Source organism: Sparus aurata, chromosome 20 (genome assembly GCF_900880675.1).
Source record: "Sparus aurata chromosome 20, fSpaAur1.1, whole genome shotgun sequence".
Classification (NCBI taxonomy): domain Eukaryota; kingdom Metazoa; phylum Chordata; class Actinopteri; order Spariformes; family Sparidae; genus Sparus; species Sparus aurata.
In genome coordinates, this window is record NC_044206.1 from 14,560,912 (window position 1) to 14,586,378 (window position 25,467).

Sequence of the window (25,467 nt, forward strand, 5' to 3'; positions counted from 1 at the left end):
GTTTCTTTCTTCAGTTTTTATTTGGTGTGATATTTTTGACTTAAGAAATAAAATCTTGAATACATACATGCAGTTTCTTTGTAGAGTTCATGAAAATTGATTGTAAAATCGACTGCAATGCAAGGGGGCGCCTGATAAAATCTTGCCTAGGGCAAAGTGGTCAGGACCGGCACTGCCTGGTACTGTACACTCCTAATTGAAAAGAACAGAACAGCTAAAAAGAGCCAGTGTTCATGATAACAGCAACACCTGTGCTTTCTGCTGTGACAAATCAAACCTTTTAAAACATTTAAACACAAACAGAACCAGCAAACTCCATGAGAGAATCCATTGAAAAATCACTAACACTGTGTTAAAACAAATTCAATATTAATTTAAATTATGAGTGACAGAGGAAAACTAGTAGACAAGGTGACAAATTTGTAAATATTGTTATTTTATTTTATTTTATTTAAGTTAAATAACAGCTTTGTATCAATGACACATGAAAGAGGTTAAAAATACACAAAATATACTCTAAGTTATACAACACAGGACATCGAACAATTTCAATGTAGTAAACATTTTACACAAATTAAACTTAAATGGATGGATGGACTTACATGCCCTAATTCGAACCAGTCAGTCATTAAGTTTTATTAGAACAAAAGAAACTCGTCTCATTCACAAAAACTGAGTTGAACATATATTCGTAACTCATCATAAACTGAAAAAATTTAACATACAAAATGTTCACATGAAAACTCATAGACGAGCAAAACACAAAATATTAGGTAAGTAGTATTGTAATTCACTGTCATTAAGAGGAGACAATTGAAAAGACTTACAGTGTATCTCAAATCCCAAACATACATAAAGATTAGTCAAGGAAAGACAGAAATGATTTATGAAAGCTTATAATGGGTCTGAAAAATGTTAGAAGACACCTCAACAAATTTTTTGATCTGGGTAAATGTCACTGTAGGATAAACCGTTGTTGTTCCACATTAATTGAACCGACGTCCATCGTCTTGCATGTAGTACGGGTTGGCGTGGCCTTGGTTTGAAGCATACGGGTTGACCTGGGATTGATTCTGGGCATAGGGGTTGCTCTGGGGTCGAGCCTGAGCATAGAGGTTGCTCTGGGGTCGAACCTGAGCATAGAGGTTGCTCTGGGGTTGAGACTGGCTGTATGGGGCCATGTCATCATCGTCTTCGTACAGTCGCTACGATGAAAAGAGACTTTCTTTATTAGAGAACAACAAAACCAAGCTACAACATCCCCAGTTTTCTCCCTGCTGAATATTTTACTTTCTTTTCTGTTTTTCTGTTTCTACTTAAACTCCTCTAATTTACCTTCACTACGTTCCAACATTATACATCAAACACACACAGAGATGTACTCACCGCGTTCCTCCCCCCAGGGACCAGGTTTTGTCGACTGTTGCTCGGAGTCATCTCCAGGTTGCCTCTGTCCCAGCTGCTAGTGGTTGTGGCCCTTGGGATCCGAGGCACACCAGCATTGGCAAAGGCATTATCTGACCTACTAGCTGAGGCAGCCTGGCTGTTTGCAAAGCTGTCATTAACCAATGGTGCCTTAGCGGGAATGGGGCTGACGTAAGGCTCCCGAATGTCTGCATTTTTGTTCTTCTTGGGGCTCTTTTTCTTTGAGGGTCTGGAAAGATAAAACAGAAGTATATATGGCTGTCCACTGTTACTGTTTCAGTGTATATATATATATATATATATTATTGTATTATTGTATTACAGTTTATTTATCACTTTTGTTAATTGATTTATTTAATTCACGTGTAGCATGAATGATAGAGAAACATGGCAAAGAGACGGCTTACACCATGATGAATGATTGGAAGAGGATGAGTGCATGGATGAGATACTCACTTGAGGGCCACTATCGGCAGAATAATGAGTGTGATAAGCAGTAGTGCTCCAAGGACGGAGGCGACGATTACCAGAGTCAGCTGCCATGCTAACAAAAATAAATGACAAGGATGTTATTAACAAAGCCATGCTACTGAAATTACTTTAGAAATACATAAAAAGCCCAAAAATTGTGTACATTTCTCTCCTTGACAGTATCTTAAACCATATTCTTAAATTTTCTGTCTAATGCGTTAAAGAATTCAATTCAAGTAAGACTATGTTTTCCCCTTGAACATATATTACATTTACAAGGAGTTATATAAACAATACAAAACTGTTTTTTTGTGTGGGTTGTCAATAATTTTACATCATTACTCTCAAACTTTGACTTATGTGTATTTAAAAAAAAAAGATCCTGTATTATTATGTTATTTTCTTTGTTGCTGTTTTTGCTGACACTGTCATACAAATGCTGTATACTCACATTCACTGCAGTTCAAACCTGATCGACCAAATGAACATCTGAAAGACATGAATGGTTCTTTCTTCTTCTGTATTCATACCAAAGCTCCACAAACACAGGTCATATTTACAAGGGGCTCTCTGCCTTCCCTTCCTTACTATGAATTGCATGAAATGTTGAAATATAAATAGATTGCATGATGGATAATTATTGTTACACTTTCAGAACACACTGTGATGTTAAAGCACTTACTTGACACATTTGCCTTTGTCCACTCCTTGGCCACTTGGACAAGCTACAAAAGTAGCAAAGGTTAAGGTAGTTTGTAGTTTAGATTATAGAAATGAATATGAAAGAATAAGACAAACACACACACACGAATGCGCGCGCGCGCACACACACACACACACACACACACATACTCGCCCTCTCACTAAACTTACCAATACACATTCTGTCACTGAACGCCGTCGGAACGTATGATTCCCTACAGTCACACTTAAAAGATCCATCCGTTGATAAGCAGCGCGTAGTCGCCGCATCACAGGCGTTTTTAGCACACAGGGTTTCACCTTTAAATGATGGAAACAAAAAAAATGTGTCAGTAAACCTAAGTCAAAGTGCCAGTACCAGTGCAGTTTTACAAAATATATAGAAAACCATCAAATAATCACATGATATAAACTGTGGATTTTTAAAATAAAATTTACACTATGCTATTCAATCAACAGTAAGATATTATTAGTCATTGGCTGAGTGATACACTGTACACTCTATAAAGATCACTCTATGAGCAGTGACAGAGGACCAACACTTAAGAGTGATGATCCTCATCATACTAAATATTAGCCTTTTTTCTAATAATCAGAGTCAAATGACCATCGGGATGAATTAAAAAAAAACATTTAAATTAAAAACTACAGAAAGACTAGGCCAGAGTAATGACAGTAGTAGAGCAATGTTTGATAGGATAAAATCAAACCAAACCCATTTGTAGGAAGGCAAGCATAGTTTTTACAAATAATTCTTCTATATCTCACAGATGAACGAATGAATGAATGAACTAACTCTGCTGCAGAACAGCATTTTGAAAAATTATCCTTCAATTACATTCTTCCTGAAAACAAATCTTTGTCTTGTGTCAGTATGATTTAAATACATCTCAGCATCAAACATAAAGAAAGGACATGATAAATAAACTTACTGGTGAAAGATCCTCCTTTCAATTGACAGCACTCACACAAAGTTTGTCACATAATCTCTATCTTAACATAATTATTCAAAGCAAATCTGTGTCTACTTTGAGTATTATTTAGATACATCTCAGCATCAAAGATCAGACATGATTTTAAACTTACTTATAAAAGTTGCCCCGTTCAGTAGACAGTTCACTGAACAGGTATCAACATATGACTTAATCTCTTCTAGAACGCCATCCGTGGTGACGTCAGCAGTTGCTGTGAAGCTGATCTCTACAGTTGCTTTGATGTGCGGATTGCCTTCTCTTGACCAAACTCTGGCAGTGGTAAAGGGCCTATATAGACAAAATCACACTTAACAATTATTATATTCTGTAATCATTAAGTGCAATTTGCTGTAATGTGTAATGTAAGAGGTATGGTTCTAGATGAAGAGACAGTCAGCTGGTCAATACCACTGTCATTCTGACTTACTCCAGTTTCAGCACTGTAGATCCAGTGTAAGTAGTATTTGCCTTGAAAACTTCTTGAAGCTGTGTTTCGGAAAGAAAATATGATTTTGTTTAGGCCATCATCTGACCAGGAAGGCACAGTCTCTTTAGATAACGTTTATTTAGCTTATTTTACTTTGATATTGTGCAGCAAACAAATACATTAATTACCACATGCATAGCACATATGAATTGTAACTGTTGTCAGAGAACCCCACAATTGCATTGAAAATGTCAAAAAAGAAAATATTTATTATTTGTTATTTTTTACATGATAAAGATTGTATTTACTGTTGTACCAGACAGCCACTGTTAGCTGTTGGTCTGGAGAGCCACTGACAGTTTAAACATATGCAAAGATAAATACATTGATCCTTCCAAGCCAAGTAGATGAGGGATATGTAACACAACGTTATAATATGAAACACACAAGCAATGGCTTTATTTCAAGTCAAACATTTATGAAATTGAAATGAAGAAGAGGAGAGAGAGCTGATTGCTTACCTGGCTCATAATTTTTTCTGCAGCTTCTAAAAATTCAGTTGACTTGGGGTCCGACATTTCTGGTTCGTATGGTAGTTCAGGAGCAAACAGGTTTCCAGGAAAAACTTTGGCTAAAAAAGAAAAAAATCATCTTGTGAAAGTTGAATCCCACCATTGAAAAAACAGTTCACCAATTTGGAAAATGTGCTTGTTTGCTATCATTCCAAGAGGGAAACGAGAAGATAAAACCTCATGTCTGTCAACTATCAAAAGGCAACAGCATAAAGATCAGAAACAGGGGCAAACAGCTAGCCTGAAATTGTTGTTGTCCTGACTTGTTGTTCCGACACAGGTTTCCCCCCCCCCCAATTCCTCCTGTCTTTATGCTAAGCTGAGCTAAGCTAAGCTAAGCGTCTCCTGGCTAACTTTGTGGGAGTCAGTGGTGGCACAAAACCAAATATCGGTACTTACCATTTTGACAACTGTTGCTGACGTGATTGTAGATATCACCAGCCTGGCACAAGCAGACATAGTTCGGATATGCACGGGCCTCACAGGTGCTCCCTGGACCACACGGGTTTGAATCACAAGAGTCTTCAAAGTCAAAGGAAAAGAAATGCCATTATGTACAGGCTTACAGCATTAAATGGGCACCCAAAACAATGAAATCTTGGAAACAGAGAAAATTAGCCCGCTGTTGTTAGACACAGCTGAAATTACCTGGATTTGGCGTTGTAAGGGATGGAGCGGAAGTCTCTGCATCTGTTACTTCAGAGCTTGTTGGTGTAGCGGAGACTGATGGGTCAACAGTGACTGATGGTTTAGTAGAGACTGATGGGTCAGAAGTGGCTGTTGGTTTAGTGGAGACTGATGGTTCAGAAGTGGCTGATGGTTTAGTAGAGACTGATGGTTCAGAAGTGGCTGATGGTTTAGTGGAGACTGATGGTTCAGAAGTGGCTGATGGTTTAGTGGAGACTGATGGTTCAGAAGTGGCTGATGGTTTAGTGGAGACTGATGGTTCAGAAGTGGCTGATGGTTTAGTGGAGACTGGTAGATTTGTTGTGGATGGATCAGTTGTCACTGGGGCATCTATGGTTGCTGCTGCCACTGGATTGTCAGGAATGACTGCATCACATAAAAGTGTTGTGGTTAAAGCAACACAATGAGCCTGCTGTTTGTAGGTTTGTAAGTATTTAGCTGCAGCTTAACAAAGAAGGAAAATCAACTCTTCTATAGCTGTCTATTTTACAATGGGTTAAAATAAGCAAAAGAAAATAATTTCTCACTTGAAAAAAACATAAACAAGAATGTCTATCAACCTTTTCAACCAGCTTGATGATATAGTGGTAGCATTATCTCCTTCAACTTATTACCAATATAGCAATCAGTCTTCCACGATCAAATGACTTGCCATGATTGCTTGATGATACAGCAGCATGAATTATGGGTTTATAGGCAGTGCTTTTCCTTTGCCTGAAGATAAAAAGGACTAATCATAAACTTGAGAATTACAGCTTGACAGGTCGGTGATAAACTAGGTGTCCCACATATGTCATATGTCAACATATGTCCCACTGATGACCCTGAAAAACGTGCAGCTGTTCACTTTGAAAATCAGCTGAGCATTCACATCCACTAAAGACAGAAGTTTTAGTTTTGAGCCACTTGTCAAATTTTTATTGATGACAACCGAAAATGCCTTAATGCATACAAATTCAATACAAATTGTTATATGCATTTGCTTTTTATGTATGCAAAAAGGACCTTTTTTACTGATAAGGTCCATTCGTACAAACTGAAGACAACAGGTCCTACATCTGACCCCATAAAAGTGACTCATAGCTCATTTAGGCTTCAGACACGTCAAACATTAACCAGAATGGACAGACTAAAGGGGACAAAGGGTCTTCCTTGATTGGAATGGATATACAAAGTAAGGCAGGGTTAAAACAGGGTCATAAGGTTAGGTCAGATTGTGTGCATCAAATTGATTGTGTGTTCACCAAACCAAAAAAAAGCTGAAGTCAAGTTTGAGGCAATTTATGCAAATTCTGCCATGATTTTAACAGTCTATTTATAACTAGCTGGACATCAGCATTACAAAACAGACAAAATGACGTAGTTAAAAAAAAATTTCATTTAAAATCAACAGGCAACAGATAATTGGTACACTAATAGATAAAAGTACTACGAAAGCCACATTTCTTTTGATTGATAGCTTTCCATTTCCCACTTAGAATATATATAATTGGATCAAGGCTTGATCAGTCATATTGTGTCAAAAAAAGCAACTCTCTAACCACTATTAAATGTAATTCTATTTAAACATTTAAACAGTGAACATTTAAAACGTAATCTAGAAACATTTTATACATTTAAATCCTAATACAGGAACATTTATCTTGATTATAAAGTTAAATAGATAATTCTTTTTTTTTTATCAGCTGGGCTATTCCACTTATCAGAGACTGACAGCTAGCAAAGACTGCTTAAATGTTTAAGTAGCAATCAGGCGACTTACCAAGACAGGCTACAACCAGTGAAAGGAGAAAGAGGAGTTTGAATTTTTGAGCCATCGAAAACAAATGACAAAACTCCCTACGAAAGAAAGCCAGTGTGTAGACGCTGCTTTAGAGCCCTGACACTTTGGATGATGAAGGCTCAGGTGTCCTCCACTGGCAGTTTTAATCATTAGCCACTCCTCTGAGGGTGGCACTGTGTGCTAAAGTACATTTCACACCCTGGAAAAAACAGCGATCTGTTTACCTTCTGAAGATCTGTCTGTCAGAAATGAAGTTTGTTTTTTATTAATGCCCAGAAGGTGTATCACATGTGATGTGAGAGCGACAGTATATGAAAGACTACTCCAGGCTAAGACAGGTATAACTTAAGTGATCATAAACAGCCTCAGACATATATAGTTGACAGAAAATTTCAAACTACACCTTTGAAAACAAACGAGAGCACGAAACACTGATACAATAACTTCCTCAATACTTTCAAAGCAACCTAACAAAGTGCAGCGTTGATGATATTCTTTCAGAGGCAGCCTGAAAGTTGAACCAGACATGGTTTATTAACTAGGGCAACCACTCAAGAGAAGTTACAGGGTTGATGATGAAAGTACGCTTTTTGTTAAGATACAAGACATGTTTTCAATACGTTCTGCTACCTGAGCTAATACCAACAAATCAATAATGTTAAATGAAATAATTAAAATTTGTTAGAGGTAATACTGGGCTAAAAAAAAAAACACTAAAGCAGAGGTCAGGGCACATTTATCCAACGTCATTAACACTCAAAGCTTACCATACAGTACAATAGGTAATTTAAAAACTTGCAATTGAAATATAATTAAGTCATCTAAATATTTGTTTTTTACTACACAGATCATTACATACAATACATGTCTAAACATTTTCTTTTATCATGTTTATGTGTGTATTATGTGAATGTAAATGGCAACAAAATGCTTGGTTTGAAATTCTGATCCTGGATAATACCTAAGCTGGGAACACATTAAATTATTTCCTTGAATAGTGATTAAATTTCACATCGTTGTCAGTTCTAAAATGATCTTTCCCACCTTACTTAGTTAAAATTAATGCTCAAAAACCATATGTCCTCAAGATGTAAACTAAATATAAATATGAACAGGTTTACTGTAAAATGACATAACCTCAAACTTCTTATGGACACTGATGGAGACCTAAGATTGTTGATTCTTGTTTCTTATATTGTAACAGGAATATATTATACTGCCACTGTCCAAATATTGACATCTTAGTTAAAATTTGCATGACTCCTCGTGGTGTAAACTTGATTTACACAGATTTAATTTATACAGCTTTTGCTGATCTTAAGTTATATCCTTCCTTGAAAAAATTAACCTCCAGAAATGTTCTGCTTTCTGGCAGTTTTGCCAGTTTACAATTGTTTTCCTTTCGAATAATGTCAAACATGGATGTGGACATGTTGTAGTCAGTGTGTGTGTGTGTTAAACAGGCACCAAACCCAGTAAACAATTCTTGTATGTGTGTATTGTAGATGATTGTCTTGCATTGTTTAAAGTGTCATAGTTATAACGGGAAATATACTGTGACAGTATCGCATTGCGCCACTCTGTGATTACACGGAGGTAGTCTACAAGAATGGCCTGCGCCGGCTTTACTTCCTGAGGAGGCTCATGTCTGCAGCCGGATGCTCCAGATGTTTTAGCACTGAGCCATCATCACCATCTTCTTCGCTGTGGTCTCCTGGTGTACGGGCATCAAAGCGAAGGACACTAACAGACTGAATAAACTCATCAAGAAGGAGGAGTCTGGTGTTGGCTCTAAGCTCGTAACCCTGAAGGAGGTGGCGGAGGACAGGATGCTGGCAATCATGGACAATGCCTCTCACCCCCTCCGCAAAACTCTACAAGCTTAAGAGCAGCTTCAGCACCAGACTCATTCAACCCCGCTGCCTAGAGAAACGGCACAGGAAATCATTCCTTCCTGGTGCCATCAGACTCTATAACACTCAAAATAATGTGCTTTAAATTATTATCGCTGTACATACTGCACCTTATCTTCTCAAAATGTATGTTCCTCTTATCTTTTCTCTTCTATCTAAATATTTTTATTTTATAGTTACTTAAGCAGCTGGGCGGCTGTGGCTCAGTGGGTAGAGCTGAGGACTAGTGACCGGAAGGTCACTGGTTCAAATCCCTGGCTCCCCTGGGCGGGACTGAGCTACAAGCCAAAGCATCCTTGAGCAAGATGCTGAACCCCAACACTGCTCCTGATGTGCAGTTGGCACCTTCATGGCAGCCACTGCCATCAGTAAGGGCCCTGCGATGAGCTGGCGTCTCATCCAGGGAGTACCCTGGCCTTCGCCCATAGAGCCACTGGATTTGGCCCCAGTATCCCCGCTCCACCTTGAAAAAGGTGGTATAAAAGCGGTAACATCACCCGCGACCCGCATGGATAAAGCGGAAGAAAACGAGTCACGAGTTACTTAAGCATTTTTTCCCTTCAGGGATTAATAAAGCTATCTATCTATCTATCGTTCTATCGTTTTATCGTTCTATTATTCTATCATTCGTACAACCCCTATTTCTGTTTAGACAAAGACTAAAACTACATTTTAGGATTAATGCAAAAGGAAGGCAATAATGTCTGGCAGTAAGGAGGTCATGATAACGCAATATATACCAGTTCTTATAATAATGCGTAAGCTCTAAATCCGAGGAGTTTACTGGCAGAGGTTGTTATCATACTATGATACAGTTCTCTGGCACCAATTGAAGTTACGTACATGTTTCCTCTCTGAACTTTTCTCCATAGCTGTAAACGTATAAAAAACAGAACAGTGGGATATTTATGACAGGAGCGAAAAACAGAAATACAGCCACAGTAAAATGACAATGTGTGACTTTCTTTAACATGCATGCAACACTACTGGTTGTCATTAATGACAATGTTCAAGATTTTTTTCCAAAGTAGAAGAACTATTTCTTCTGTCCATCTCCGCCTCAGACTTCATAAGTTACTTATAAGGGTTGTAATGAAAATAAAGTGCAAAGATTACATTCCTTGCATGTCATTTTATGATTTTATGGCAGTTCATCCAGTCATCAGTAAACACAAAGCAAATTCTATAAACCTGATTTCTTCACAGGCCCTATTAAAACATGAGTCTTGACAAAAGCCCCACAGAAGAAGCTGGCTCTTCGAAGCCAAATTCAGTTACTAACAAAATTCTGAAAACATTGTTCCAGATAGCAATTCAACCCACCCAGAATGTTGTTATCAGAAACTAGGTGGCCAATAAAACGGGGTGGGATGCAGGATAACGTGACCTTTGATTCAAAGACGTCACAAGATGTAAGATAATAGGATCTTTTTTGTTAACATCCAGCTAAGAAAGAGACAGACATGACCCGTAATAATCAAAGTTGGAACATTCGGAATATCAAAGTGTGTTTTAAACCCTGGCTTAGGTGCTAAAATAATTCAATTTGATGAGAACTGAGATATCATCTAATCACCATCAATTAAATTATATTATCAAAGTGACTTTGATCCCAGTTACATGTGACTAAACACGACTAAACTTTAACAGCACTTCAGCACCATCATGGACGTCAGTGGAATAATTACTTAAATGACCTATGACATAAATAGCACTGGTTGGATGACAATAAAATATGGGTTGAATAGATAAGAAGAACCGACTGTTTTATTCAGATTAGGGCTTCAACTAAATAACAATCCATGGAGGGGGACCCAAAGTTTCCCAGCAGCATTGTAATGACATGGTCAATGTTATTCACATCACCTGTTAGTGGTTTTAATGTTGCGGATAAAGATACATATCTTTATTGAACTTGTCAAAAGTACTTCATAACACTGCTAGAGCTATTGATATTGTGACATTGCTATATGGATGACTATTGGCACTTTAAAAAAATAATAAACACAGTAAGATTGTCTTTCATAAATAATAATCAGATATATAATGATATGTATTATTCAAACAAATAGTACCGTTTGGTAAGCACAGAAAACGACATAATTTTACTGTAATGCAGCCTTTTAAACCAGGAAAAAACAACACATATTCTACACTCTGAAATAAGGACATACTAAATCTAAAACAGCATTTATACTCACATAATGATAGCAACATAATATTGATATTTCCTTAAAAGATGTCTTCAAAACCCTGTATTGGAAATTGATACAAATCCTTCATTTGCCAGATATGGAAACACTAAAAGTCTGCTATGAAAAAGGCCTGTTGTTCAAGAAGACTCAACAGAAATGTCATTAACAATATATGTGAATACATCAAAATTACCAATACTGTGCACACAAACAAGCTGCTGACTGCTCACTCAGCACCTAAGCAACAAAATCAACAAAAAATGTCTAAAAGTAACAGTACATTTTCTTGAAAATCTATGAAAACTTTGTTGTACAAGTTTATCATGACCTTTTTTTCCATCATGTTATCACCTCTGAGTTTATCTTGAGGCAGCTTAATGCTTCCTTTTTTGCAGATGAGAAAACCTTCAGTGTTTTCTAGCTACACTTTTTCACTAACAGGTTTTATGAACATGCTGCCGTGAGGAGCGGGAGTGTCAACATAGATCACAGAGCAATAACTGCCTATTTGTCCTCTTGCTGACTGTAAGTCCAAAGTCGCTTACAGTTATGGCCACTCTTAACCCCACCCAACCTGCTGTTCCTGGCAATGACGACAGTGATTAAAGTTTGTGAGGGTCACGCAGGAAGATTGATACCAGCTCAGCATAAGATGGGAAGGCCAATCATTCCCTTGAGGACCCTTGACTATCAAGACACCAAGCAAGCAGGCAAGGAGAGAAGGAATGGAATGTTTCCTCAAACCAATTACGCTGCGATGTCACTAGTTCATGTATCCAATACCCATTTATAACGGATGACACATAAAGGGAAAACCAACATCAAGTGCAAAGAGTATCTTACACTCTACAAGATTAACAGATTACAGATACTTTTCTGTTCTTTTAGCTCTTAATGTGACTCTGATTTTACATCAAACATAGATCACGTCAGTGGTTAAAACAGTTTTCTGAAGGAAAAACGTTCAACGTATTTCATATGTTATTAATGATTAATCAATGATGAATTGTTAAGGCAGCTGGCTATTGATTCAAGAAATTACTTAAAATTTGCTTCCCTTATTTACACTGAGACATCAAATGTGAAGAAAAGAGTGAACAGTCTGCTCACTGTAATTCAAGGCTCATGAAACGTGTTGTCAAACACTACAAAATGGCTGAAGCTGCTGGTGTATTCCACACAAAGGATAAAGAGCTAAAAACCATGATAACAGTACAACACTGTAGTATCTCTTCAGCATCTAGGAAACAGGTTTTTCACAACTGTCAGAGTCAACAGTGTGAAAACAGGAGTCTTGTTCACACTACTTTAAACTTTGACAGAACAGCACCTGTTGTGGAGGCCAAGTCTACAACATGCAAAACATTTCAAGGAACTGGTATCATAATGTCACTCTAACAGCTCCATCTTCTGGCAGCCGGGCATCATGTCTAAATGATAATATAATTCACTGTCATATTAAAAAAACATATTATTTCTGACAGCATCATGTGACAAGCTGTAAACTGGATTTACTAACAGCAGGAGCATGGTATGTCTCCTGTTATAATGCAGGCCAGTGCTTAAAAAGCCTAACTCCCTTCCATAAGTTATGGTGACAACCCCTTGGAATACCTAGAGTAAAATTACTCATTTTTCTGGGTTTGAACATTGTTGGAAACATTTTGGCTTACATACAAAACACAACAAAATGCAGAAAAAAGAGGTCAAGTTGTTTTATTGGAGAAATGTATTATTTTATAATTCTACTCATTTTAAAGGGAAATGTAGCTTCCCTACACTACATTCACTGAATAACTAGTTGGTAGATTCAGATTTGATGAGATGATATTGGTTAATGGCTACCACCCAGCAGTATATGAAGTAATATTGATCAATGTTGCGAAAAGTAAAGATATCATGTTAAAATTGTATCTTCTTCTCATCTTCTTGCTGTTCTCTTTATCGATTTTAGTATTGTATTTGTTTCTCTTTTTGCAGTGCTTTCTTTTATTTTGTGATTTTGATTGTTTTATCACTTTTATTCCCACTATTCTACTTGCAGTTATTTCTATTGACTTTTTGTGTTCTTGCATTTTCCGCTCTGCCTTTTTGTTTTCACTCACACTAGACTCGGTTTCCTGGTGCTGGCTTGACTGTTGAGTGTTTACTCTGTAATATTGTCTTCCTGAGTTCCTGCTTTTGCTTGATTGTCAAAGCAAATACAATGAATTTAAATCATAATAAAAATGGTCTTTGGTAAAAGTGAAAGTCGCCCATACGAGTAGTACTTGAGTAAAAGTGTGATTTAAAAATAAAAAAGGTAATTTGATATTAAATTCACTTTTGTATCACAAGTAGTTTTTTTGTAATAAATGTACATACATGATAAAATTACAAGTAGGCCTAATCAGAAATTGTACATATTTAAATGCATGTACAGTATAAACTGTATACTATGATTCGATTGATTATCCGATTTGATAACAATGTTCAGCATTTTTTTGATTATTGCTATTAGTTTTCTCATCCAGTATAACTGCTGATAAAATACTTTTTCATTTTTTTAATCTTTTAAACATCCTTATTAAACTCTGATACAGCATGTAATCTGTAAAGTTACTTCATGTAGTGAAAAGTAAAAGTACAATATGTGTGTCCAAAATGCACTGGAGTGGAATATAACACAAAGTGCAAATGCTGGCGTTACTTCAAGCACAGTACTTGAGTAAATGTATTTAGTTACATTCCATCACTGGTATTCATTTCGTCACAAGCTCTGGCCGACTACCCAAATACACATTTCTGCTCATACTTCTGTTTTTTAAATTAGCTTCAAGTGAACATTGAATGAATAAATTTGAAGAACTCCCCTATCGTGGTCCGGTTACTCGAGATAATCCACAGACCTTGTTGTGACCAATCTCACGGGGGAACTACTTTCTTTTCATCGGACCACACCCGAAAACCGCATCACCGCGCAGGCGGTAAACGCCCAGTCATGGCCGAGCTAGCTAAGCAAGCTAACTAAGCTAGCGGCCGTTACAGCTCGGCCAGGAAGGACGCCATTAATGTTTACATCCATCGCTGACACGAACATCAGCATTTCCTTGTGTATTCACCAACACCAAACAGAGGAAAAATATGTTACCTTCGTGGCCAGCGTCCTGGTTTTTAATTTCCCTTTTCGTCTCTGCACATGAACTTACATGTTGACCCTGGGTTGTCTCCTGCATCATAAACCTAAAATGTTTGTCAGTCAAATTTAACTGTTGGGTCTTTTGGCGGTAACCCAAAAATCAAAGCAGCAGATGCATGTTTATCTGAAAATGTAACAACAAAAGATCATCTTATTTTCAATCAGTCAATCTCACCTGATCTTCGTGTGTTTGACTCTGATATGCTGTCATTATCTTAACAAGAAAACTGTAATATGATTAAGTACATTTCCAATGAACATTAGGCCCTACTACACAGTATTGTAAGAAATTAGGAACTTAAAGTGATTTTCAGTGCTGCTTTTTTCCACAGAGAAATCCCACACCAAGTACTTTTTTTTGTAACAAAAAGATTTTATTGGCTTCTCTAATCCGTTCATCATCTCAATAACAGGTACAGCCTGGGAAATCATATCACAGGGGGGCTAGAACAAATAAGACAAAAGAAATGGGGAGGCTTCTGCTACAAAATTTGGTATTGAGGTGACAGTCAGAAAAAAAAGCCATACAAAAATGTCTTTATCATGCATACTGGAGAAAAAACTCAAAAAAAAAAAAAAAATTGAGAACACACATTTTTAGTGTTTTTGTACATTTTTGTAAACAATATCCTTCTAGAGATCATATCAAAACACATTATGGCAAGTAACAAAAATAAGGGATATAACATGAGAAAAATGAATGTTCTATGAGGCATCTAGAATGCAACACTGCTTGGCGTGGATGTTTTTTTACAGAAAAAAAAAAGAAATAATACATTTGCATTCTGACAAGTCACTTGCTCTATAATTGTAAACACAGGCAGTGTTAAATGATTATACAATATGTCGAACCTATACTACAAATATTTCCACTACATACATGAAACGCATGTCCCTGCTTTCTTTACGCTTTAGTGATATGAGGTATATTTAGGTCAATCTTATTGTCTTTTTTTTTTCTCCGTCACCCACGCACTCTTTTTCTCTCCTTTAAAAGCATAGTGTGTGTTTGGAGTGAGGTGGCTGGTCAGTCAGTCTTTGTTCCCTGTGATCTGAGCAGCTTCAAAGTCTCTTGGCTGTGGAGCTCACAGACATAGGAAAAGGAAAAGGGGTGTGGGGGGGGGGGGGTTCGGCTCACAGGAAATCAACTGAATTAAATATCAACCCAGGCTGCCGGGATAGAATGGCTTTAGCCACGGAAGACAAAGAAGGCCATTGTTTATTCTTGTGAGTGCAGGGCTGCATTTTGGGGAAGGGGATATGGGTATAAGTTAACTTTTTTCGTTTTCTTTAACTGTATTATTGAAGCAGTTTCTTGCAATTACTAACAACAGTGGAGTTAAAAAAAATACTTTAAAAAAGTAGAGGGAAGGTAGGGGGGTAGAGGTGTAGGTCCGGTGATACTTGCCGAAAAATATCTGCTACTGAGTTATGTTGTGGCTAGTGGAGAATAAATAAAAGGGTTTGGGTGTGTAGGCAACACACCCAAGGGTTTAAAGATATAAGGGTTCCAGCATGTCAGCCCGTCTCTCAAAACACTTAAATACAAAGAGGTACTCTCAAAATATTGTATAACAAAATTATGGCAAATCATCTTTTTACAACATCACCCGACAAACCGTTAGAAAAAAAAAAAAGCATCCCCCCTCCCCCTCCCTTTTTCCCATGAGAAAAAGCAAAATACATTTAGATGCCCATGGTAATGCCTAGTCAACCCCTATCAAACCTCATTTAACAATAATCCCGCCCTCCCATTCCTCCCTCCCAATCAACCAACCACCCACCACCCAACCAATCATCCATCCATCCATCCCGCCTGCCCACCCACCCAACCCCGTTCACAGTTTTCTCCTCTTAAAATAATATTAATAATTATTAGCATAATTATCACGTATCACATATGCAAATTGAATGGGTTGTTGTTGTTTCCAATGATGATTTGTTTAAAAAAGTGCTTGTTTGATTCCACTGACACAAAAAAGAAAAACAGCAAGGAGTGGAGTAGAAAAGTGGTGACTTGTTTAAAAACAGAGATCACTTCAGCAACAGCATGATGAAAAGATCACTGATTGGTGCATTTTGAGACAGCCGCTGCCGGGTTGGTTTTGATCTAAGCTGCGTCTTTTCCACTGGTCAATTTGGGAGGGGGGCACAACCAGACGAGTTACACAGGCTTCGTATCACTGATAACTTTATGCCCACAATTCAACACAGTTTCGTTCAAACATCCTCTTCACTTCAGAATATGATGTGTGCGCACCGTGGGCTGAACTCCACAACAATTTATACTACCTCGTGTACACATGTGGCTCTCAAAAGAAATGTGGATGTCTTCACATTGACACAACAGTACCATAATCTCAACAAAGCTACATGCAGTAGAAACCAAACATGATCATGTATTGTAATTTGTTGTTCTGACAAGTTAAAAAAATACAACACAAAAACAAAATCAAAGCTTTGTAGTCTCAAAGTACACCTGTAAAAACTGTGCTAATTGCATCTCATAATACAAAGTCTTATTACACAATTTTGCCTATTTTCCTGAGTTAATACGTTTCTTGTAACAGACAATATATACTTTTTTGCCATTTGAATTCTGGGCCTTTCCCTGCCACAAATGTTATTATTATTGAAATTATCAACATTATTCATTATTACTTTACAATGGTATGATGATTGGTAAAACACAAGTGTTCAGAAAAAAAGAAATCAAGCAAGTTTATAGCTACCCTCTAAATGTTTTAAATTACATTTAAATCTACGGTACGTTCATATCAAAATCACTACACTTTAACAAAAAAAATTGAGCGACTAAATACATAATAAAAATGAGAATATTTAAAAAATTGCATTTGAGGCCATGTAAGACCCTCCCTGGTCATTTCTGTATTAACATTTAATGGCAGTGTTTAAAAAACAAAACTTTGCTACAACAACAAAATTAGGATGGGTATAGGGACTGTATGGACAGCAACAGAACAGCGCCCTACTGGATTCACCTCGTTTGACCCTTATCTGAAACTTTGGCTTGTCGGGGTTTTTGATCCTGTACTCACTGGCTCACTTACGTCAGCTAACAAACTGGTATACCCTGAGAATTCTGACACTGGAGTCCGTATTCGGTGGTCAACCTCTGACCCAGGATCGCTGCCATAGCCCAGAGGGGTCCGCCGCCCTGACTTGAACTGGGAGCCAAAGGCCTGGGCGAAGTTCTCGATCTGATACGTGGTTTCTTTAGGGGGGTTCAGTGGGGACAGGTCTGGGTAGGTGGAACCATTGGTGGGTGCAGCGTTCCCTCCAGCCTTGGGCTGCTGCCCCTTGGATCCCTCTGCCGAGGCAGTCAGGTCCTGGGGAGGTAGGTTGAAGGTGCCAGGGGAGTGTTGCTTCTCCAACTGCTCCGTCAGCTCCTGAGATGGAGTCAGCTGCTGGTGGCTAGAAGGTTCTAAACTGAGGTGGTAGCCTGCCTGGGAGGGGGAGCCGACAAGCATGGCATAGTGGGACTTGGAGGATGACGAGGAGGAGGTTGATGAAGGGGCTACGATGGGCAGTGGGGAGGAGACAGCAGAAGGGTAGCCACAATCCAGTGGGGACGTGGCATACACATGTTTGTCGGAGAACAGGGGCCCTGTAGGACTGGAGCTGCTGGACAGGAGTGGGAAAGGCCCTGTTTGGCCAAGGCTGGGGAAGGGTCCACTATGGCTGGTGCGCTCCAGAGCCTGCAAGAGGAACTTCGAGTACTCGCTCATCACTGCTGTCTTGTCACCACCGTTGGGCGAGTCATCCTCTAGCTCAGGGGTAACGGGGGCTGCTGGCTGGAGGTCGACGTGGTGTGGATGGTCCGACAGGTCAAAAGTCACATCATGGTGGTGTGTCCCCTCTGGCTTATGGCTATAATGATCTAGCAGGCTCTGCAGTACCTCATCTGGAATGCCCGACTTGTCATGCTTGAGTTCCAAAGGCGAGGTGTCCAGCATGGCCAGCGTGGGCTCAGGCCCCAGGGAGCCCTGGATTACACTATTGCCCTGGGATGCCATGTGCAGTGAGCCAGCTCCATAGTCATTGTTAACTGCATGGAGGTAGCGCCGCTTTTTCACAAACTGCATTGCATCATCATAGTTGCTGCTGGTGGTAGGCCCCTGCTTGTTGACCCCGGCACCCTGGAGAAGACCCATGTTATCAAGGCCAGAACCGTCAATATGATCCATGGAGCCAGGCTTCTGGCCCAACCGTTTTTGACCGTCATCAATGTCATCCAGAGAAAGGAGGCCCTTGTCCAAGCCTTTGCGGCCAGCTTTTTTAAAGACCAATTTGGGAGTGCGTCCCTGCATGCCGGGGCCAGAGCCTGAGGGGTGTTCCATATAGTCCTGCAGGCCCAGGTCACGAGCCATCTCCCCAGAGGATGAGGCAGCTGCTGCTGCTGCTGCTGCTGCTGAGGCGTTCTTCTTCCTCTTGCCCTCACCGTTTTTGCCCTTGGCCCTCTTGCGTCCGGAGGTGGTAGAGTTTCCCTGAGTGAGTGAATAGCTGCCATGGCCTAGCTCTGCTTCACTGAGCTCCAGCATGCTTGGGTCCAGGCCCTTCTTTATGGCTTCTCCACAAGTCCGTTTGTGCTTCAGTAACCGGTCTGTTCTTGAGAAAAACTACAGGTGGACAAGGGATAACAGGAACAGGAAGAAATATTAGCAAAGTTACAATGGTTGGACAGAAGTAGTTTTAAAATCCTAAACATTATTTTAACATCAGAAAATATACTGCAGTGGTACACAGCTGGTTTAAATTCACTAAATTTCATGAGATAGCTTTAAATTGCCTGACCACTCTGACCCAACAAATCCCTTTAAGACAGGGCTTTATAGGGATTTAAAGGTGGGAAGTTTGGAATGGACCATGTGATAATGATGACAACACTTGTTCCTAATACACAGTGACACACTGTTGACTCAGTGTTCACCTGCATTAGGCATCATCAGTGTGTATTCTAAAAGCTACTACATGCCTACATTTTCCTCTAGGTCAATAAGGTATCAGTCAATCTATTCAAAGGATCATTGTTAATGCAATTTAAAGTATATACAAAGCCAACTAGCAAAATACATAAAATGAAAAGCCAAAAAAAGGTGTCAAGCTACTGAGGAAACAGTCTACATGTGGCGTACTTGTTGGCAGGTATCGCAGCGATATGGCTTCTCGCCACTGTGCGTCCTTTTGTGTCGCTCCATATGGTACTTCTGGATAAACCGCATGTTACACTGGTCACAGCTAAAAGGCTTCTCTCCTGCAAAAGACAGAGGTGGCCATGTTAGGGCTTGTTTCAGTGAAGGTATGCATTCAAAACACTAAAGGATACTATATATCCATGAGCAGATACTCACCACTGTGGATCTTCTCGTGCCGCTGGAGCAGGTACTTCTGAATGAAGCTCATGTTACACTGGTTGCACCGGAAAGGCCTCTCACCTGTGCGATCAAGAGTACAACCATCCGCCCATCACATTAATTAATGCCCTGTCTGTCACGTAGCTGTACGGTCACAATGACGATGAATGAAACCAGACATTTGCAAGAAGAAACTGTTAACTGCATTGTTTTGTTTGAACAACCGGAGGTTCCTTTACAGGACAATATTGTTTACAAGAAAACCCCAAATTTCCTTGTCTAAACTGTGTACTAATAACCTAGACAGCAAAAACCCTGGGTCATAAAATGTTTTCCCTTTAAATGATTTAAAAGCTCATGTTCAGAGAACCATTTGAAGATTTCCCAGCAAAGAGAATGACTAAGACGTCCAGAAATTCGTGAGTAATGATTGAGTCATCTCGGGGACTCTAGCGATCGTCTGGTTTTTAAAAAAAGGCCCCAGGTACTCCACTGAAGGGGAGATCAGTAAAAGTGGAGGGAAGTGAAGACTGTGGTTCCTCTAATGTCTGATGTTTTGAAAGTGCTGTTCATTAATGGTATATTTTGTCTTACACTACCGTCAAAACTAATTAACAGAATTAAACCAGACTGCATGCTTGTGGATCTTGTGCTGTATATTTAATCACACTTTTACAGGTATCTTCAACAAAAGCATACTTTAATCACAATTTGAACTTATTACAATTGATACGTCGGCTACATTACACTTCACTTCTGACTGAACATGTCCTATGCACATTTTATATTTATTAACATACCAATTCTAAGTCAGACATACTGTAAATGTATAGTTTCTATGGAAAGTACTGAGAGTATAAGGAAAAAATAAAGCTCAACAAGCAGCGAAAGTCTCTCACCTGTGTGTATGAGCACATGTCTGCGCAAGTGGTAGGAGCTGCGGAAGGCAGCGTTACAGTGCTCACAGATATGTGGTTTTGAGCTGGGGGACATGCAGGACCCATCTGCATCCAACATCATGGCCTACAAGAAGAAAACCATGAGTACATGTTCTTTTTAAGTGCAGATATTCATCAGTCAAAGAACACATATGTTTCTACCGTAGTGAAGGAGATGAGGAGAACAGTGATCTACCTTTGCAGCATCGCTGCGTTTCCTTCTTGCTTTGCCTCCCTGCCCGTCCCCATTGCTCCTCCGACCTCGTCTACCTGAGGACTCTTTTGGCTCTTTACATGGTCTTCCAGGCATCTACGGACAAACAATAGAGTAAGTGAGAAATGATCTATAAACAGCAAATAGACACAGAATTAGCTACTGTAGGGTGAACTAATGTCTATAGCCAAAAGCCTGTAAATTACAATTCCTACTTAAGCAGTTAAGAGAGAAACTGGCCATTGTTCAACTACAAAAGTAACACAGTGGGGAGCAGTGTTTATAGAATATTTAGAATCACATCCAAATCTCACCGGTTCTCCAAGGGGACGAACGTTGCTGAGGCTGAGGTCATGCAGAAGCATGTTCTGGTGATTTTGGTGGTGGTTGCCGAAAGACATGTCCGGCATGTCAGCACCACTCTTCCCCGCGCCCCCTCCACCACAGTTCACCCCTACTCCTCCACCCCCACCATAGAGGGGCATACGGTAATCCAGCTCGTTTAACCGCTCCTGCTTTATGCCCATGCTGTGGAGGAAGCCCCCTGTGTTCCCAGCATTGTTGCCCTGGTGTTCTGGGGGTGAGTCGCGCTCTTTCTTCAGGATCATCTCCTGAGGAAGTTCGCCCATAACGGACTGGGAGGCCAGCCGTGTAAAGCTGGTGACAGGTGGCAGGTGGCTGAACATAAGCATACCTGGTGCAAAGTTAGGGTCCATGCCACCATTGCGCAAAAACTCATTGCCTAATTTGTCCTGGATAATACTCATGGTGGTGGTTTTGCTTTGTGCAGGGAAGAAGGAGGGCAATCGATCTAAAGAGCAATGCAGGAGAAGAATATCCTGAAAGAGAGGGAAGATACACCAGGATAAGTATTGATGAATTCAGGCATTCATAGGTATAAAAACAATGCAACTGTCACATTTTGTTTCAAGTCTTTCTTATAACATCTCATCTCTTGTAAGAGTTGTCCATTTAGTAAGTTTAGTCAATGCCACCAAGTCTCTATAGTATGCACTGTGTGTACTGCAATGCTCTGTGAATTTCCTCTCAGTCACCCATTAACTACTTAATTGGATTAATTGGGCTTTACCTGACAGAAACAACGGGTACAGTTACTGGAAACCTTAATGAATACTTGGCACAAATACATTTAATTGATACTTGTTACACTTCATGAAAATACATTTTGCTTTGTCACCTTTCCAAAAGTGACATAAATAAATACTGCTAATAAAGTACTGTGATTTACTAATCAGAACTTGCGCACATTCAATATACTATAGCTTCAATGTCTTTATCTTTCTTTACCACAGCACCAGACTTACTTAAATAACCAAAGCTTAAATGCCATTACAAACCGTATGTCACAAAAACTTGAGTAGGACTGTATTGGTTGGGGCATTACCACTGACTAAATTCCTTATCACCAACACCAAATTTAGAAACAAAGTTAGCCAGCTGAGCTCAAGAGTAAAAAGACATAGATTTCTTAATGACACCCTCTAAACGATTTTGTGTTTTATTAAAAGATAAGGTGTTTCCTGCTTTGGTAAAATAAAATAAAAAAAAAATGGTTTAAAAAAGCTCAAAGGGGAATTTATTTAGTTTTTTTTTTTTTTAATTATCTATGTTGTGAGATGGTTTGATGAATTGATTTTAAAGCTCTGCATTGTAAATCCTTTTCAATATACGTACGAACAAAAAATCTTAAGTTGCTTCTGAAATACTCCACGTCTTGTATTGTTCTACGTTAAGCACCACATGTGACTTGGACTATAGCCAAAATAAAAATCTGTGGCTTGATAGCTTTTGGCCAGGCATCCCCATTGTTTTCGCACTTTGATGTGTATTGAACACCATTTTCCATCTTTAGCTAATGACCCGACAGGAAAGCAAAAGCTGGGTGCATTCGTTGCAATATTGGCGATTTAATCGCTTCACTACACTTGGCTAAAACAAACGATATTTAGGTCACATCCAGACAGACATTTCAGTCAGTTAAGGCAGGCGCAGTCCGGTGACTAAGCCGTACGTGGATCGAAACGAGCACAGAAGGGCGACTGGAGTGGGAATTTATTGTTTAGTCTAGCCCAGCCGACCATTTGGCAACGCGACACCGAATCCAACCGAAAGCGGATGAGCTTTTGTGATGCATAATAGTTAGCCAGCTAGTTAGCATAGTTAGCTAGCCGCTTAGCCGCAATCAGACACAATCAACGCATCTTTACGTCCTGAATCAAAACAATCGGCTCAGACGCCATACAAACCACAAAACCATTAAAATAAAATAACAGCGACCCTCGCAGCCATGTGAACTTAAATAACCCACGTTTGAAGTGAATAAATGTCCATTCTCATTCGCTATGATCGATGAAACGTTTAGCACGTTACCTAACGTTAGTCTTGCTATCGTGCTAGCTTACGCTAAAACAGGATCCATGATCTGATACTACTAGCGCATATATTGACTCTTTAAACGGCAACTCTATGGGACGGGGCGCATACTCCAAAACCCTGAATTAATTTGAGGAAAAATATAACATTGGAGAAGGTGAAATGGAACAGCAGGGCTGTTAAAAGTCGGGTTAGCAGCATAAATTGCTCATTCTCCAATTCCCAAGCTTTGATGACGCTCGTGAAATCAAATCTGTCTGGCTGCGAGCAACGCTGGCGCTCTATTTATTGTTAGCTAACTTTAGCTGTAATTACAACCGGATAACGCTCACCAGCACATTTAGCTAGCAAAACATTCCTCGCCGATGGCGGCACATGCGGTCTTCAGATCAAATGGCCGAGCTAAATAAAACTGTGCGCTTTGAGGGCAGCTGTGTTTATAACAATAAAGCTGCCATGAGCTAGCTAGTTAGCTGCTAGCTGCCCCGTCTGAAAACCCGCATTACGGCCCATGCAACAGAAACAATGATGCTGGGTCTCAGTGCATCTCCCGTTAGCGCCGAGCCAGACAATCCGGTCGCTTCAGTCTCGACAAAGCCAAAGCACTCGCCGCGAATTAAAAAAAACCCACATAGCTTCCCACTCACCTACACATGACCGCAGTTGGTTTCAAACGTGCCTATATTCTCTCCGTATTCGCCGCTTTTGGGGTTTTATTGCCAAAACATTGTTCTCCGGCGGTCGCTGCTTTCTTCCATCTTGTCTTGGCGCGGGGAATTATGGGTGCAGCGGACGGGTCGTGAGAGGAGACAGGCGAAGGCTGCCGAGGTTCGAGGCAGAGTCAGCGGACAGCGGTGCAGTCCCGGGGGCTCTATAGTAATGTAAACACAGCGGGCACATTAACATGAAGGGACACTGTAATGAAGACAGACATGGCGTCATGCAACTCTTTGTCCCTGCGTGTATTTCAGGACAAAAGGACAGGCACATTTCAATTTCTCCTTATTTACTTACAGCTTACTTCGATATATATTCTAATGCTTACATGTAAAGTGTTGTATTTTTGGAGCTATTTTGTTTTGTTTGTGTGTTTGTTAATTTATTATTGTTTTATTTGTTTTGTTTTTCTGGTATTGCACATTGTGTGTTGATTAAAGGGTGTATGGGAAGACTAGTTTGTGTTTTGATTAAACTGGCAATGTGTTGTTTTGAAGAAGAAATTCCAACTCAGAATTAATAAGAAAGAAATAATACATTCAGAAATATTGATTTCTTTTCCCCCACAACTGAATAAATAAGGTGTTCTCAGATGAAACACAGTTTTTGAAGCTAGAGAGGTGGCAGGGTCCGCCACATATAAACAAAGTAAAACAGTATGAAATTGGGTTGTCCTCTAAGGTTAGTTTGTTTATTTGGTTCTTTCATTCATGCAAACAAAGAGAGTTTGTTTATTTAGCCCATGACGATCTTTCTCTTCTGATCAAAAGTTCTTCCCCAAAACAACCTAGTGCACCTTTAACCTCATTGGGAACCTAACATATAAAAAGAAATGTGGCGTAGCACCAAACAATTCCCCTGCCAGAAATGTTACCTCTGTCTCACAGGGACTGAGTAAACCATGGTGATAATTTGCAAGGGGGGGACCCAAACTTTTCCCTTTAAGAGCCAAAGCTGAAACTTAATGGAGGGCCACCTTGCCAAAATACCACTGGGTAAAAACGTATCGAAAGACATTGATTCAACGTCTTTGACAATGGTGAAACGACTTCCACTGGAGAGTCAGAATAAACGTTTTTGAATCTTTGCATTACCCCTTCAACGCTCACCACTGATGTCCACGTAACATCCTCACAGGGTTTAGGGTAAAAAAATTTACAATGTAATTTTAAACATCTTATTAACTTGAGCTACAGATATGTAAAGAACTTCATGTGGTACAAAATTTAAGTTTTTTTTATGACGGTAAGGTTTTACCTTTTGCAGTAGAAACTGCAGGTTTGAACCCTGTGCATCAATCTCACTAAGCCCGAATGAGGCCTTTTACCAGGTGAACTATTCATTAGCTTCATTAATTAGAATGTTATTGTCATCGCAACCATTTAAAAAAGATGTTAAAAAAATGTTCATTCTGGCTTTCTAGTGGGAATCTTTTAAGCAACTTCAAAGACGTTGAATTGAAGTCTTTCAGATATGTTTTTGTTCAGTGGTGATCCAAAAAT

At 39.4% G+C, this 25,467-nt stretch overlaps 2 protein-coding genes across 5 annotated transcripts; both read right to left on the minus strand.

Annotated features, from left to right (window-relative positions):
• Positions 1–415: 415 nt before the first annotated feature.
• On the minus strand, positions 416–14,387 carry muc13b (mucin 13b, cell surface associated). Of its 2 annotated transcripts, none has more exons than XM_030399160.1 (12): positions 14,280–14,387; positions 5,220–5,624; positions 4,971–5,093; positions 4,521–4,630; positions 4,000–4,058; positions 3,685–3,860; positions 2,770–2,898; positions 2,579–2,621; positions 2,348–2,385; positions 1,882–1,969; positions 1,387–1,654; positions 416–1,205 (listed from the first exon to the last, which is right to left on the minus strand). In XM_030399160.1, the coding sequence occupies exons 1-12, from the start codon at positions 14,365–14,367 to the stop codon at positions 987–989; spliced, it is 1,746 nt and encodes a 581-aa protein (XP_030255020.1). In that variant the 5' UTR covers positions 14,368–14,387; the 3' UTR covers positions 416–986. The 2 variants fall into 2 exon arrangements, with proteins under 2 accessions (XP_030255020.1, XP_030255022.1); XM_030399162.1 differs by lacking the exon at positions 14,280–14,387 and adding an exon at positions 7,021–7,220.
• A 1,937-nt stretch (positions 14,388–16,324) lies between these two features.
• On the minus strand, positions 16,325–24,106 carry znf281b (zinc finger protein 281b). 3 transcript variants are annotated; one of them, XM_030401190.1, is made up of 7 exons: positions 23,896–24,106; positions 21,169–21,693; positions 20,837–20,950; positions 20,602–20,725; positions 19,700–19,783; positions 19,484–19,602; positions 16,325–18,967 (listed from the first exon to the last, which is right to left on the minus strand). In XM_030401190.1, the coding sequence occupies exons 2-7, from the start codon at positions 21,619–21,621 to the stop codon at positions 17,342–17,344; spliced, it is 2,520 nt and encodes an 839-aa protein (XP_030257050.1). In that variant the 5' UTR covers positions 21,622–21,693; positions 23,896–24,106; the 3' UTR covers positions 16,325–17,341. The 3 variants fall into 3 exon arrangements, with proteins under 3 accessions (XP_030257050.1, XP_030257048.1, XP_030257049.1); XM_030401188.1 differs by having other exon boundaries at positions 19,700–19,792; XM_030401189.1 differs by lacking the exon at positions 23,896–24,106 and adding an exon at positions 23,581–23,782 and having other exon boundaries at positions 19,700–19,792.
• Positions 24,107–25,467: the final 1,361 nt, after the last annotated feature.

What these genes read in the sequence shown, in the direction of transcription:
- znf281b (XM_030401188.1), bottom strand. Translation starts at nt 21,621, where the DNA reads ATGAGTATTATCCAGGACAAATTAGGCAATGAGTTTTTGCGCAATGGT. An exon ending in ACATGTGCTCATACACACAG is followed by an intron (nt 19,793 to 20,601) that starts GTGAGAGACTTT and finishes GTTGTACTCTTG; the next exon opens with ATCGCACAGGTGAGAGGCCT. An exon ending in GCTGCGATACCTGCCAACAA is followed by an intron (nt 18,968 to 19,483) that starts GTACGCCACATG and finishes GTCCACCTGTAG; the next exon opens with TTTTTCTCAAGAACAGACCG.
- muc13b (XM_030399160.1), bottom strand. Translation starts at nt 14,367, where the DNA reads ATGATGCAGGAGACAACCCAGGGTCAACATGTAAGTTCATGTGCAGAG. An exon ending in GAACGGGGCAACTTTTATAA is followed by an intron (nt 2,899 to 3,684) that starts GTAAGTTTAAAA and finishes CATCATTTAAAG; the next exon opens with GTGAAACCCTGTGTGCTAAA. An exon ending in TCCCTGGGGGGAGGAACGCG is followed by an intron (nt 1,206 to 1,386) that starts GTGAGTACATCT and finishes TTTTCATCGTAG; the next exon opens with CGACTGTACGAAGACGATGA.